This window comes from Sapajus apella, unplaced genomic scaffold (genome assembly GCF_009761245.1).
Source record: "Sapajus apella isolate SASKATOON/1434 unplaced genomic scaffold, GSC_monkey_1.0 scaffold7, whole genome shotgun sequence".
NCBI classification, from domain to species: Eukaryota; Metazoa; Chordata; class Mammalia; order Primates; family Cebidae; genus Sapajus; species Sapajus apella.
Window position 1 is genome coordinate 1,114,516 of NW_022436947.1, and position 16,215 is coordinate 1,130,730.

At 37.1% G+C, this 16,215-nt stretch overlaps 1 protein-coding gene across 6 annotated transcripts in view; it reads left to right on the forward strand.

The window, feature by feature from the left end:
* The window catches only part of BRAF (B-Raf proto-oncogene, serine/threonine kinase), a 204,611-nt gene that overhangs the window by 73,962 nt on the left and 114,434 nt on the right, over nucleotides 1-16,215 (forward strand). For all 6 annotated transcript variants that reach the window (XR_004268214.1, XM_032275803.1, XM_032275798.1 and 3 more), the window contains exon 2: nucleotides 1,741-1,842. Coding sequence is in view for 5 of the 6 variants with exons in the window: in XM_032275803.1 (XP_032131694.1) it covers nucleotides 1,741-1,842 (102 nt within the window). In the remaining variant the exon portion in view is untranslated. The remainder of the gene's footprint in view (nucleotides 1-1,740; nucleotides 1,843-16,215) is intronic.

Below are 16,215 nucleotides of genomic sequence, written 5' to 3' on the forward strand. Positions count from 1 at the left end.
CCTGGGTTCAGGCAATTCTGCCTCAGCCTCCTGAGTAGCTGGGATTACAGGCACGCGCCACCATGCCCAGCTAATTTTTTGTATTTTTAGTAGAGACGGGGTTTCACCGTGTTGACCAGGATGGTCTCGATCTCTTGACCTCGTGATCCACCTGCCTCGGCCTCCCAATAATTTTTGTATTTTTTATAGAGATAGGCTTCCATCATGTTGCCCAGGCTGGTGGTGAACTCCTGGGCTCAAGCAATCCACTTGCCTTGGCCTCCCAAAGTGCTGTGATTACAGATGCGAGCCACTATGCCAGGCCAGCTTCTCCTGTTCTCACAGTCTTTCAGAAGATGCTGATGCTGCTGGTCTCTGGACCACACTTTGAGTAGCAAGACTTTATATGACAAGAGACATGAAAAACAATTGAAAGACCTTAACATTTGTAGAAGAAGAAAGATTAATATCCAGAATAAAGAGTATCTATAAATGAGTAGGAAAGAAACAACTCAATAGAATAAAAGGGAGTACAGTATAGGGAATTTTCCAAAATCTCAAATGGCCAGTAAGCATAAAAAATGCTCAACTTTGTAGGAAATACAAATTAAAACATGATTATTACCTTTTGCCTTTCAAATTGGCAAAAGTTTAGAAGTGTGATTATGCTGGGTATTGGTGAGATTGAGGGGAAAACAGTGACTTATACCCTGCAGATAGGGACTTGACTTGATACATTTCTTCTTTTGGAAGACCATTTGGCATATTTATTAAATTTTAAGTTACGTATATCCTTCAATCCTGGAATCGTATACCTAGATATCAAAAAATAAAACTTGCACTTTTACCCTGAAAGGCAGTTCAGAACTATTTTTTTGAAGTATTGTTTGATGTTCAGGAAATGGGATAACCTAAATGTTCTTTGGTAAGGGAATTATTAAATAAACCAAGAGACTTGGAACCTTTTTTTTTTTTTTTCCATTTATTTCCCTGTACATTTAAAAATTGATATCTGACATTTTTTCATTATAAATTTAAATAGTTTTAAAGGCCATAATTTCTACTGTGTATTATATTTATGTTAAATACATTTTTTGGACAAACCTTAAAACTGCAGATCTAGATCATTAACTTAGAAATAGAATCTGCCATATAACCTAATTTGTGTAGCCAGTTCTCACTATCAAACCAAACAAATTGGACTCAGTTGTTTGCTGGATACCACTGATGTCTGGAGACTGTTGAAATAGCAGTGCATGCTATATAACCATTAGGGAGTAAAATATATACATATTGACGTGGAGAGACTTCTGAGACATTATTATTATGTGACAAAAGCAAGTGTCGAAAGTATTTTGTATATAGTATTTATTTATATTTGTATATTTCATATATGTATGTATGTTTTTTCCATGAATAAAAGGGAGACATGGAAGGCTGCTCACCAAACCATAAACAGAACTTAACTTTTTCAAAAGGGGGCCTGGGAATGTGAGGAAGATTAAGAGAGATTTTCATGGTTTATTCTGAATATTCATGAATTATTTGAATCTTTTGTAGTTGAGAATAAGTTGTATTACTAGTGTAGAAAAAAATTTAAAGATGTATAATAATAAAAGAGAGAAACCACTTACTAAATGATCTCTAAGCTCAAAATTTGAGGAACACTGGCAGTTACTGTAATGTAGTTGTCTACATTAAAATATTTCTAATTCATATTCTAAGTGATTTTTATTTAAATTCTTTTAAAATATTTTTTAGGTATGGAATATCAAACAAATGATTAAGTTGACACAGGAACATATAGAGGCGCTATTGGACAAATTTGGTGGGGAGCATAATCCACCATCAATATATCTGGAGGTAAGCTTTTGAGTATCATATCTGTAGTAATTTTGGAAAAAAATGAATTTATAAAAACATTTGTACTGATAATCTTGATTATTTCAGAGGATGGAATTAGGAGTAGATTTGGGAAGAGAGAATTAGCTTTGCCTATATTATACTTCTTAATCTTGTTTTGTGTCACTTGTTGTAATAAACATGCATTTTTATAATTTGGAAAACACCAGAACTAAGGGGGATGTCATAATTTTAAGATATTACTCTGAATTAAAAAATTTTTTATTTCTGTATGTGAGATGGAGTCTCGCCCTGTCACCTAGGCTGGAGTACAGTGGTGCGATCTTGGCTCACTGCAACCTCTGCCTCCTGGGTTCAAGCGATTCTTCTGCCTCAGCTTCCTGAGCAGATGGGACTACAGGCACATGCCACCATGCCCAGCTAATTTTTGTATTTTTAGTAGAGATGGGGTTTCACCATGTTGGCCAGGCTGGTCTCGAACTCCTCACCTCGTGATCCTCCCACCTCGGCGTCCCAAAGTGCTGGGATTACAGGCGTGAGCCACTGCGCCTGGCCAATTTTTTTTTTTTTTTTTTTTAAAGAGAAAGCACACAGTTTTGGAGCTCAGCAAACCAGTTACTATATTGGAAAATGGGACAATTTTGTAAAATATTTTTTTCCAGAATGAGTCCCCCCAAAATTGGTTTCTGCTTCCTTATAGAAAAAATTTATAATTTTTAAACACCTCACTCAGCATTGTTTAGCTTTACTGTTTAATAGTGCTTTGAGGCTTGTGTCAAGCCTTCAGTATAATTGTAAATTTATATTCATTGCTCTTAATCCTGTGAGTTAGTAGGTGCTGTTATAATCATAGATGAGCTTTCTTAGCATTAGTTTCTTTATGTAGTCAGTCAGACTCCACAGCCAACAAGCTGTTACAGAATCTGGGTGGTCAGGCTGTACAGCCCACACTGCACACCACTACCGTACACAGCCTTTCTCTATAAAAACTGGCTCACCTATCATCACTAGTGATGCAAGAAGATGGAGAACTCTAAATTAAAAGTGATCAGGTTGCCATTTGGCTCCAAATATCAGAGATTTTTAAGCCCAGGTTGAAAGACTTCTAAATTTTTAACTTAGTAATTTAATTACTTATTGAAGGGCAAGTTAAGTCTTAAGTATTTTAGGAGGAAGTAAGTTTATATTTCTAAAGTAAACTTGGAAGTTTGGGAATAATAGCTAATATGCTGTTTCTTCTCTTCATCATATGGCTCATCCCAGATCACACTCATAGTTAATATCAAAAGTAGGACTATAATTCTTATTTCTCATTACTAGCTTGTACACTTCCTAATATCCTGTGCTATCTTCTATACATATATTATTGGGAGGCTGATCAAAGGTGTCATAGGAAGCAAGTACTCCTAATGAGAATGGCAATTTTTTATTAATCAGAATTAGACAATATAACCAGCAATTTTTCTTCCAACCATTTCTGTGTCTTGGAGACTTTCACCCCATGCTGCGATGTAGTTCATTGGCATCAGCTGTGCTTCACTATAGCAGTGGTTCACTGCCTTCTCCTCACATATGTCTTCAGGCTTTTTACTATTTGAAGATTGATCACTAACAACAACACACCTTAGAGCTTCTTATTCTGTGCCCAGTACTGTGTTAAATGCATTTTATTACTTCATTCCTTATAGTTACTTTGAGCAAGATACCAGGTACTGGATATTTTTGTTACTCTCATTTTAAGGTGGAAAAGCAGAGAGAGGATAAGTAACTTAACTAAGGTGGCACTGCTAGTTAGGGGAAGAGGGCAGATATCTAAGTCAGAAGTCTGTGTTCTTGATCACTATCTTATTCTACCTTTATCATGACATTGTCTTTCTCTTCCTCTACCCTCACCCCTCAGACAGCTTTTCTTTTTTTGAGATGGAGTTTTGCTCTTGTTGCCCAGGCTGGAGTGCAATGGTGCGATCTCAGCTCACCACAACCTCCAGTGTTCAAGCAATTCTGCTTCAGCCTCCCGAGTAGCTAGGATTACAGGCATGCACCACCATGCCTGACTAATTTTTTGTATTTTTAGTAGAGTCAGGGTTTCTCTGTGTTGGTCAGGCTGGTCTCCAACTCCCGACCTCAGGTGATCCACCTGCCTCAGCCTCCCAAAGTGCTGGGATTACAGGCATGAGCCACCCCGCCCGGCCCAGCTTTTCTTATTTGGGCTAAATATTTCTAATTCCTTCAGCCATTCTTTGTGACATGACTTACAGACCTTTTATTAGATACGGTCTTTTGGGTTGGTTCATTTAGAATTAGACACACAAAATTGAACTACTTACTAAATTAAATCTGACTAGGACAGCATACATCAGATCATAACTCACAGGTTATGTTATTAGCATGTGGTAAAACAGATTCTTATTCTTGGGGACTTGTGCTATACAATGTGTGTGTAGTGTGTGTGTGTGTGTGTGTGTGTGTGTGTGTGTGTGTAGTATATGGTATGCAAATGTATGCATAGACACACGTGTACATACACACACTGAAGGTGGCAGTGTAATATAATGATTAAGGTGAGTCATGGAGTAATACAGACTCCATGTTTGAATCTCAACTGTGGCTTAGTTTCTGTACTCAAGATATCCAGTCTTCTTACACCCCACCTGATTAGTAAAATAGGAATAATATCACACCTTTGGTAATTTAAGGATTGAGTTTATAATTTTGAAATAGCATAGTTCTTGATACAAATATTAAGAATTCTCTAAGCAGTTGATTCATCTTGTACTGTTTTAGGCCTTGGGGAATAGCAGTTTTCTCTCCCCCCACCACTCCAATGGAGTCTCGCTGTGCCCCAGGCTGGAATGCAGTGGCTCAATCTCGGCTCACTGCAACCTCCACCTCCTGGGTTAAAGCAATTTTCCTACCTCAGCCTCCCAAGTAGCCACAATTACAGGCGTGCACCACCATACCCAGCTAATTTTTGTATTTTTAGTGGAGGCAGGTTTCACCATGTTGGCCAGGCTGGTCTCAAACTTTTGACCTCAAGTCATCCACCTGCCTTGGCCTCCCAAAGTGCTGGGATCACAGGTGTGAGCCACCGCACCTGGCCATCGCCATTTTATATTCTATGAATAGGCTCTAACCAGCCCAAGAGAAAAGACCTGTATGTACTGATATTTGAAGGCCCATCAGTGAAGAGCCAGATCTACTGATTACCTATTGAGACCCACCATTCTGCAGGTTTCTAATCTGCCATTTAAGATTCCTTGACACTTTTTTTTTTAATTAGGGTAAAATATGCCTAACAAAATTTACCATTTTAACAATTTTTGAGTATATGGTTCTGTGGTATTAAGTCCATTTGTGTTTTTGTGTAACCTTCGCCACCATCCATCTCTAAAAATTTTATCCAAAACTGAAACTCTCTAGCCATTAAACACTAAATCTCTATTCCCTTCTTTCCCCAGTTCCTAGCAACCACCATTCTACTTTCTGTCTCTATGATCTATGAATTGGACTACTCTAGGAACTTCATGTTATTGGAATCATAAAATATTTGTCCTTTTGTGACTGGCTTATTTAGCTTAATGTCTTTGAGGTCTATCCATGTTGCAGCAAGGATAATGCATGTATCAACATTTCTTTCCTTTTTAAGGCTGAATAATAATCCATTGTACATATTTACCACATTTTGTTTATCCATTCATCCATCAGTGGACACTTGGGTTGCTTCCCCCATTTGGCTATTATCAATAATGCTGCTGTGAACATAGGTATACAAGTATCTGAGTCTTTTTTACTTCTTTGGGGTATATACCCAGGAATACAGTTGCAGGATCACATGGTGATTTTATGATTAATTTTGCTGGAGTTGCCATGCCTTTTTCTGTAGCACCTACACTGTTTTATATTCCTACTGGCATTGCACAGTTCTAATTTTTCGCATCCTTTTTTTTTTTTTTTTTTTTTTGAGGCGGAGTTTCACTCTTGTTACCCAGGCTGGAGTGCAATGGCGCGATCCCGGCTCACCACAGCCTCTGCCTCCTGGGTTCAGGCAATTCTTCTGCCTCAGCCTCCTGAGTAGCTGGAATTACAGGCATGCCCCACCATGCCCAGCTAATTTTTTGTGTTTTTAGTAGAGACGGGGTTTCACCATGTTGACCAGGATGGTCTCGATCTCTTGACCTCGTGATCCACCCGCCTCAGCCTCCCAAAGTGTTTTTTCACATCCTTATCAACACTCACTATTTTCTGTTGATTTAAAACAACATAGCCTAATGCATGTGAAGTGATACCTTATTATGATTCTGATTTGCATTCTCCTCATGACCAACAATGTTGAACCTTTTTATTATGTGCTTATTGGCCATTTGTATGTCTTTTTTGAGAAATGTCTAATTTAAATCCTCTGTCCATTTTTTAATTGGATTTTTTGTTCTTGTTATTGAGCATAGTTCTTTATATATTCTAGATATGAGTTCTTATTAGATAGATAATTTGCAAATGTTTTTCCCATTTTGTGTGTTCCCTTTTTACTCTGCTTATAGTTCTTAAGTCCAGATTATCTATTTTTCCTTTTGTTGCTCATGCCTTTGATATCGTATCCAAGAAATCATCACCAAATCCAATGTCATGAAATTCTTCTCCCAAATGTTCTTATATTTGGGTCTTTGATCCATTTTGAGTTAATTTTTATATATGATATGAGGTAAGGGTCCAGCTTCATTCTTTTGCATATGGATACCCAGTTTTCCTAGCATCATTTGTTGAAAAGACTGAATGGCTTTGCCACCCTTGTTGAAAACCATTTGACTGTATATGCAAGTGTTTATTTCTGGATTCTTTATTCTATGCCATTGCTCTATGGTTGTCTTCATGCTGTCATCAAACTGTTTTGATTATACTAGCTTTGTAGTAAGTTTCGAAATCAGGAAATGCGAGTTCTTCAACTTTGTCCTTTTTCAAGATGGTTTTGGCTATTCAGGATCCCTTGAGATTCCATGTGATTTTTTTTTTTTTTTTTTTTTTTTTTTTTGAGATGGAGTCTCAGTCTGTCACCCAGGCGGGAGTACAGTGACATAATCTCGGCTCACTGTAACCTCCACCTCCTGGGTTAAAGCGATTCTCCTGCCTCAACCTCCTGAGTAGCTGGGATTACAGGTGCATGCCAGCATGCCTAGCTTTTGTATTTTTAATGGAGATGGAGTTTCGCCATGTTGACCAGGCCGGTCTCAACTCCTGACCTCAAGTGATCCACCTGCCTCGGCCTCCCAAAATTGTGGGATTACAGGTGTGAGCCACTGCTCTTGGCCTCCGTGTGAATTTTAAAAAGAATATTTCTCTTTCTACAAATAGGTCATCAGGATTGTGATAGGGATTGCATTGTATCTGTGGATTGCTTTGGTTAGTACTGGCATTTTAAGACCTCTTAACTCTTAAATATAAGTGGACAGTTAAGAATAACCAGATATTTAAGGAAAGTTTTCATCAGGAAAGGCAACAGCAGAAATGGTCAACAGAAACTCAGAAACAGTGTAGAATGCAGAAGAAAACTTGAAAATAACTGTAATTAACATCAGAGATAAGATATATTAGTCCAGTCTTGCTTCATAGCAGTACCAAAGAAGCAAAAGTAACAGAGAACAAGAAAGACCTCTTGGAAATTAAAAATACAATAGCCAGAAAGTTTTAAAACTATATGTATATACAGACATATAGGTAATATGTATGTGTATATATGTATGTAAATAAATATTGCAAGGTAGATAAATGTTCCAGAAGGCAGAGTAAAAGCGGAGAAATGGGAAATTTTAAAGGAAACATGAGAAAAATTAAGGAATAAATCCAGACCCATTAAAATTATAAGTGCTTTTAGTTGCAAGAAACAGAACCCTTCAAGAAAATGTTGCTGGAACAAATAGGAATTTTCATTTCCTTTCACATAGTAAGAAGCATAGAGGTAAATTATCGTAAGACTAGTTTGTAGCTCGAAGTTGTCAGATACTTGGTTGAGTCTCTATAGTCCCTTTGGCTTTTCTGTCATAACTACAGCAGATTTTAAGATGTTTCCCTCATACAACTCCCCAAAGTTGAAAGCAGAAAACAGAGAGGTTCTCTTGTGTACTAAGCTTGTGCTAGGAGGAAAATCTTTCTGAAAAATCCTCTGTAACTCTTCCTTTTATATCTCATTGAGTAGAATGAGGTCACATATCACCCCTAGACCAGTGACTATGCTTACATTTCCTGAAATAAGAGGGGAATAAGTCAAAATTCTCCAGTGTTCACAATTTTTCTTCAGATTAGTTTGTATGCAGGGAAGTAGAAGTTGTTCTATGATTATTCTATAATTTTTCAACAGAAACCCCTTTTATGTTTCTAAAGGAAGATTGATCTTCAACCACTTATTCTTCTCTTCATTGTAGCAAAATAGAGAAATTGGTTACACTACCATCAGAAATCCTCTTTATTTTCTTTTTCCCATGTACTAATTTCTTTTAAAACTATCTTTTCAGTTCTAAATGTTCCCCCACCGTCGGATGACAGTTAACATTCTGTTGATTCCCTTGATGATAACTACAGTGAAATATGAGATGCAGTACTCTAAAGAATTTCAAATTTGTCTTCTCAGTCGATCTTTGGTACCCTTTTTTCTACCGTCATCCAAAAAAAAGATAGGTTTACCCTGAAAAGTTGTTCCCCATAGTTTCTTCATTTCCTTTTAGTGTTTCTGTATACATTTATCCAAAAAATTATTTGAATGCCTTCTGTGTGTAAGATATAATGCTATATGCTTTTCTAGTAGTAGATTCTTTTTTCTGTACTTGGTTCATTGGAGCCCAGAGGTGACGGGATACTGTTTCTGTAATTGCCCTACACCTGAGTCCTAACTGCCTTAGAATTTATGGTTGCATCATAAGAGTCCCCTGTAGACTGATGAAGACAATAATCACTCCTAACATTTACTGAATACTTACTATACACCAGGTACCAATCATATATTAGTTCATTTAGTAGTTCAGCCTACCCTTTGAATTACACTTAACTATTCTCATTTTCATTTTATAAATGAAGCAGTTCAGGCACAGAGGGATTTAATAATATGGCCAGGGTTACACAACTTGTAAATGGTAGCCAAGGTTTGAATCCCAGACTTTCTAAATTTACAGCCTGTGCCGTTAATCACCGTATCATTCTTATGCTAGACAGCCTTTCTGGTCTTTAGTCTATATAGAACCTAGAATAATACAGAGGCATTGTATCAAATCTAGCAATGAAATGAATACTGGAAGCTGGATGCTTCCTGTGAAATGCAGAATAGTCCATTATATATGATATGTGGGCAGTTTGTAACATTTCATTGTATCTTGCAATAGCAAGAATAATACTAAATTTAATTAACTAAATGATAAAAAATAAAATTTTTCTTTCACTGCCTTTTCTCATTACATTGAAATTAAATCGATCCTTAGATTTTTTTCCCTTGTACTTTAATTGAGAAATAATTCACATAGTATATGGTTAACTTTTTAAAGCTCGTAACTCAGTGGTTTTTAGTGTATTGACAAAATGGGCAACTGTCACCAGTATCTGATTCCAAAACATTTTTATCACTCCCCAAAAGATAGCCTTTATGCATTAGTAGTCATTCCCTGCAGCTCCTCACAACCACTGATCTACTTTTTGCCTTTATGGATTTGCGGACTGAAATATTTCACATAAATAGAATTACACTGTATGGCCTTTTGTGACTGGCTGCTTTTACTTAATGTAATCTTTTCCAAGGTTTGTTTATGTAGTAGCATTTATCAGTACTTTCATTTCTTGTTTTGGCTGAATATTTCATATACACACATATATCACGTTTTGTTTATCCATTCGTCAACGGATGAACATCTGGGCTATTTATATGTTTTGGCCATTATGTATAATGCCACCATGAACATTCATGTGCAAGTTTTTGTGTAGATATGTTTTCAGTTTTCCTGGCCGTATGCCTAGGAATGGAAGTATGCTGGGTCTTGTGGTAACTCTGTTTTACATTTTGAGGAACTGCTAGACAGTTTTTCAAAGATGCTGCACTGTTTTATATTCCTAACAGCAATATATGAAGGTTACAGTTTCCCCCCATCCTCATCAACACATTATCCATTTGTTTAATTAAAGCCATCCTAATAAGTAAGAATTGGTATCTCATTTGGTTTTGATTTACAGTTTCCTAATGACTAATGATAAAGAGCATCTTTTTACATTCTTGTTAGCCATTTGTATATCTTCTTTGGAGAAATGTCTATTCAAATCCTTTGCCCACTTAAAAAACTGGGTGTGTCTTTTTATTACTGAGTTGTAAGAGTCCTTTAGGCCAGGCATTGTTGCTCTCACCTGTAATCTTAGCACTTTGGGAGGCCAAGGAGGGTAGATCACCGGGGTTCAGGAGTTTGACACCAGTCTGGGCAACATGGCAAAACCCCATTTCTACAAAAAAATACAAAAATTATCCAGGTACAGTGGTGCACACCGGTAGCCTCAGCTGCCCAGGAGGCTGAAGTGGGAGGACTGTTTGAGCCTAAGAGGCCAAGGTTGAAGTGAGCCAAGATGGCAGAGTCACCCAGGCTGGAGTGCAGTGGTGCCATCTTGGCTTACTGCAACCTCCGCCTCCCAGGCTCAAGTGATCCTCCCACCTCAGCCTCCAGGGCAGCTGGGACTACAGGTGTGCATCACCGCACCTGGAGAATTTTTGTATTTGTAGTAGAGACAGAGTTTCACCATGTTATCCAGGCTTGTCTCAAACTCCTGGACTCAAGCGATCCGCCCACCTTTGCCTCCCAAAGTGCAGGGATTACAGGCATGAGCCACCACCCCAGCCAGGAGTTCTTGATATATTCTAGATAGTAGATCCATGTCTTACAACTATTTTCTCCCATTCTGTGGTATTTTTTTCCACTCTTTTGATACTGTCTTTTAAAGTACAAAAATTTAAACTTGGATGGAATTCCAATTTACCTGTTTTCTTTGGTTGCTATGCTTTTGGTGTATTATATGTAAGAGACCGTTGCCTAATTAAAGGTCAGGATAACTTACTCCTATGTTTTTTCCTAAGAGTTTTATAGCATTAGGTTTAGTTGTTTGCTGCCTGCAGAGCTCAATTAATAAGAGCAAAGTCTAGTATAAACTGACTGTTTATTCCAAAGTTAGATTAAGGGAAGAAGCAGCACAGGCTTCCTGCCTTAAGGGTACTGCTTCCCTTTTGGAGCAGAGAGTGGGCACTTTTAAAGAAGGTGCCCACACAGGGGCAGAAATGAGCAGGTGGGAGATCAGCATATTCCCTTCAGTGCCTTATCTATCAGACAGTCAAGTTGGTGGCTTCATGGGCAAAAATACCTCATAGAGGTGGCTGAAAACTCTAGCAGGCATAGTTTGGGTTCTAAATTGATTGTTATCTCTTGAGGCAACCTCCTGATGGGTGAGAGTTTCGCTCTGGATTGTCTAAGCACATAGTTATATCAACTTGCCCTGTAGGGAGTGTCTGGTGAAGAGGAGTTAAAAGCCTGTAATTGCATTTCTTTTATTCTTTTATCTTTTTCTTTCTTTTTTCTTTTCTTTTTTTTTGAAACAGAGTCTCATTCTGTCACCCAAGTTGGAGTGTACTGGCATGATCTCAGCTCATTGCAGCCTCTACATCCTGGGCTCAGCTGGTCCTCCCACCTTAGCCTTCTGGGTGGCTGGGACTACATGTGCATGCCACCATGCCCAGCCAAGTTTTTGTGTTTTTTGTAGAGGTGGAGTTTCACCAGATTGCCCAGGCTTTCCTCAAACTCCTGGGCTCAAGTGATCTGTCTGCCTTGGCCTCCAAAAGTGCTGGGATTACTGACATGAGCCACCACCCCTGACCTATAATTGCATTTCTAAAGAGCTAAATAGGAAGTGGGGAGAAGAAAAATGGGGGTTCTCAATTATATGATAGGCTTATGACCCATTTTGTTTTATTTTTAATTTTTGTAAAGATGGAGTTTATGTTGCCCAGGCTGGTCTTGAACTCCTGGCCTCGAGTGATCCTCCTGCCTTGGCCTCCCAAAGTGCTGGGATTACAGGCATGAACCAACATGCCTGGCGTATTTTGAGTTAGGTTTTTGAATATGTTGTTAGGTAGTAGCCCAACTTTATTCTTCTACATGTGGATATTCAGTTGTACCAGCGCCAGTTGTTGAAAAGACAATTCTTGCTTCATTGAATTGTCTTGCCAACATTGTAAAAAAAATCAGTTGACTGTAAATGTAAGATTTTCTTTTTCTATTCCTGTTCTATTGAGAAATAATTCACATTACTATTCATATAATACTATATGATTCACTTTTTTAAAGTGTGTAATTCAGTGGTTTTTAGTGTATTTACAAAATGGACAATTGGCACCACTATCTGATTCTAAAATATTGTTATCACTCCCGAAAAGAAACTCTGTATGCATTAGAAGTCATTCACTCCAGCCCCTGACAACCACTGATCTACTTCTTGCCTTTATGGATTTACTGGTTGCAACTTGTTCTATTCTGTTCTATATGTGTGTTCTTCTTCCAATATTATTGCACTGTCTTGATTATTATAGTTGTATAGTAAGTTTTGGAATCAGGAAGTATAAGTCTTCCAACTTCTTCTTTTTTAAGATTGTTTTAGTAATTCAAAGTCCTTTGTATTACCCTATGAATTTTAAGATAAGTTTGTCAGTTTCTACAAAAAAAAAAAATTGAGATTTTGATAAGGATTGCATTGAATCTATAGATCAACTTGGGAAGTGTTGTCATTTTAATGATATTAAGTCTTCTTAGATTTTTTTTTTTTTTTTTGAGATGGAGTCTCACTCTTTTACCCAAGCTGGAGTTCAGTGGCTCAATCTCTGCTCACTGCAACCTCCACCTCCCAAGTTCAAATGATTCTCCTGCCTCAGCCTCCGAAGTAGCTGGGATTACAAGCACCTGCCACCACGCCCAGCTAAGTTTTGTATTTTTAGTAGAGATGGTGTTTTACCATATTGGCCAGGCTGGTCTCAAACTCCTGACCTCAGTGATCCACCCACCTTGGCCTCCCAAAGTGCTGGGTTTACAGGCATGAGCCACTGCGCCCAGCCTCTTTTTATGAATTAAAAATTAAGACATGGTTTGTGCCTTTAACTAGCTTGCAGTTTAGTCATGACAAGAATCAACAAAGTAATATAGTAATAACAATGAAAAACACAACAAGAATTACAAATACTGCTTTTTTTTTTTTACTACTCATTATTACTAACACCAGTGGTAGTCTCTACAATAATTTATTTTACTTGTATTATCTCATTTAATCCTCACAAAATTATTTTGAAGTTGAGAAAAATTAGCCATATAAAGAAGAGTATGATAAATTTTCTAAAGGAGATAAAGAGAAAGGATACCTCTTCTGGATTTTAGCAAGGAGAGCTTAGAATTAGATTGCTTGAAAAAATAAGTAGAGTTTTGATTAGAAAAAATAGGGTTTTTGAAAAATTGTCTCCTGAAGAAGTGGTATCTGGTATCTGCAGCATTTTGAATAACCAAAAGAACTTTGGTGATGATAATTGTGGTTGAAGTTTGCACATATTTTGGAGTGGCTTGCTCATATTACTAGAGTGAGAAAACAGGAAAAGGGAAAGGTAGATGATACGAGAGAAAATGGAGGGAATGGTAGACTAAGTCCCTAAACACGCAATGTTAGCACTAAAGTGAGAGTTAAAGAAGAATGGGGAAAGATGTGGAGAATTACGCAGATAAAGAAGTAAACTTTAATTTGATGACTTTGATTTTCAGAGTGGATTTGAAAGTAATATTATTTTCAGAGTGAATTAAAAATTGAGGGATGAAGTTAAGATCCAGAGAAGAATTAGGAAGGTTGGAATAACTGTTGTGACTATGATATGATATTAAAAACAAGCATGATTTTCAGGCAGTAGTGTGAAGAAGCAGGCAAATCAAAGTTTCATGAATAGATCATGGAACTAATTAGACTAGTTTTAGTATTTTCTCCAGCAGTGTGTGGTAACCTGTTAGGAAAAAATAGAATAATTGAATGGTAAGATTTACCCAAAATTTGTATCTGGCAAGCTAATTGATAAAATAACAAGAATTAGCCAGAAAACCTAAGATATCACCAATGGCATTGTTGCAGTGGTGAACCACAAAGTATGTGAAGGAAGACAGTGGCCAAAGCTTGGTGACTGTTTGAGAGATTAATGTTGACCTTGAACAGATTAATGTAGTGAGATAGACATTTAAGAAGGTGGGATAAATATGTGTGCTTACGGGTGTGTGAGGTACTAAATTGAGATCTTTTCATCATTTGTATTTCTTTTGTAAAGACTGTGATGTTTCTCTGAGTCTTGAAGGTAGAATGGAAATAAATGCCTTTAGAGATGAGAGATTTAGAGAACTCTATGGCAGGAGTATTAAAAGACTAATTGAAGTTCATACTGAACGCAGCAAGGGTAGTGAAATGAACCAGGGGTCTTGGTAGATTGCAACTTTGAGGATGGAGAGAGATGGAATAAGTAGATGTTTTGTACTTAACAAAAGGAAAAGCTGTTGATAAATGCAGTGAAGTGATAGCTTATAATCTGTCATAGAGGGATCAGTATAATTTTTAAAATAAAGTCTAATATTTTGAAAAGGAAATAATGTTTGGAAAATTGTTTCTGTTCATTATTTTTCCTAAGGTTTATTTTGTGTAGTAACTATACTTGCTCAGGTGACAGTAAATAAGAATATTTTATCCATGCAGGAGGAACCTTTGTGTTCCAGACTGCATTTATGTGATCTTCAAAGAGTAAGAATTGTGTTGGTCTTATTTGTGTTTATAGTCTGAACCCTAACAGAGCCAAACATGTATATCAGTATGTATTCACTGAATGATTGAAGGTTCAGTAAGTGGATTGTATTGAGAGAAGTACACTTAAATAATTAGGCCTTGGTACTGAAAGCTAAACCGAATTGCAGCTCAGAAAATTTGGCATCTATTTGTTTTTAATGCCCTGATCTGCTGTGAAACAAGGTCTTGGTAGGTCAACTAGCAGGCTGTAAACAAAGAGGACATTTTGATGCAGTTTAAATCTCTTACCTCAGTAGCTCTTGTTACTATTTCCTGCCCCCCTTGTTTTCTTCCAAATTATGTGGTAAGATATAGCATAGCAGGGCCCTGTGGCCTTTATTGAAATGAAATTTCTCTTTCATTCTATGTTACCTCTTATAATTCTCCCTTGCTCCCTTGTGTTCAGACTTTATAACATGGCATATACACTCTACAGTCTAATCCCTTCCACCTTTTTAGCCTTATTGTTCTTCTGTCTGCCTATTTTTCATTTAAATTTCTTTCTTTTTTAAGAGAACATGTATGCTGCTAAAGTTTCATTTAAATTTCACAAACATATATTGATCCTTTGCTGTGTCCCAGGTATTGTATGACATTGAACTATACCAATCTGTAGTTTTTCCTCTGTGTCTTAAACTTTCTCACCTTCTTTGTTACAGAAAAAACAAACTCTTTGTTACAGGATTTTTCCTGTATACAGGACTCCCTCCTCCCCACTTCCTCTGTCCACCTAAATTGCCAGCTTTTCAAGATCGCCTTCCTTCCTCATTCTTACCTATATCAAGAATACTGTTTATTTCTCATGTATGCAGTTACACAAATAAAAATACATCCATCTCCTACTCCACTGCCTAATAATAAACTCCTTGAGAGACGGGACAGAGCATTGTAAAATCTTTGTTTCTCCCTTTCATAAATGTTTGTAGTATTATATCTATTTGAGATGGTAGGAAGAAATAGTAGACCATAGTGTGAGCGAGGGAATTACTAATGCCTAAAAGAACCGTGGACTTGTATATTCCAATTCGTTTAATGTCATTCAATTCTTTCAAAATTTGATATCTTGTATAACGGTTGCTTGACTTTATAGCCTTCATCAAATGAAACTTCTAGGAAGATACCCTGAGTAGCCTTGGAATTTCTTGATTATAGGGCATAAGCCACATTTTCAAATACAATTCTGTTTTGTTTTTCTTTTTTCACAAGGCCTATGACTTTGCATACAAGTCCTAATCTCTAAACAGCATTTGGTGCAGAAAGAAGTCATTAAAAAGCCGCAGTGAGAAGAATAAAGTATTTTAACTGATAGCTATTTCAGAAAGAATGTGGGAGTTACACATCTTCTAAACCCTATTGAGGAGATTTTGGTGCCAACAGTGAGATCTGGTACTGTGTCCTAAATTTTGTGGGGTTTTTTTGAACAAATCTTTAATACCTCATGTCCTTTTCAACTTCTTTTTCTGTTGTGAGAGAAAATGGAATTTATATGCCTACAGCTTTTCTGGAACAAAATAATTG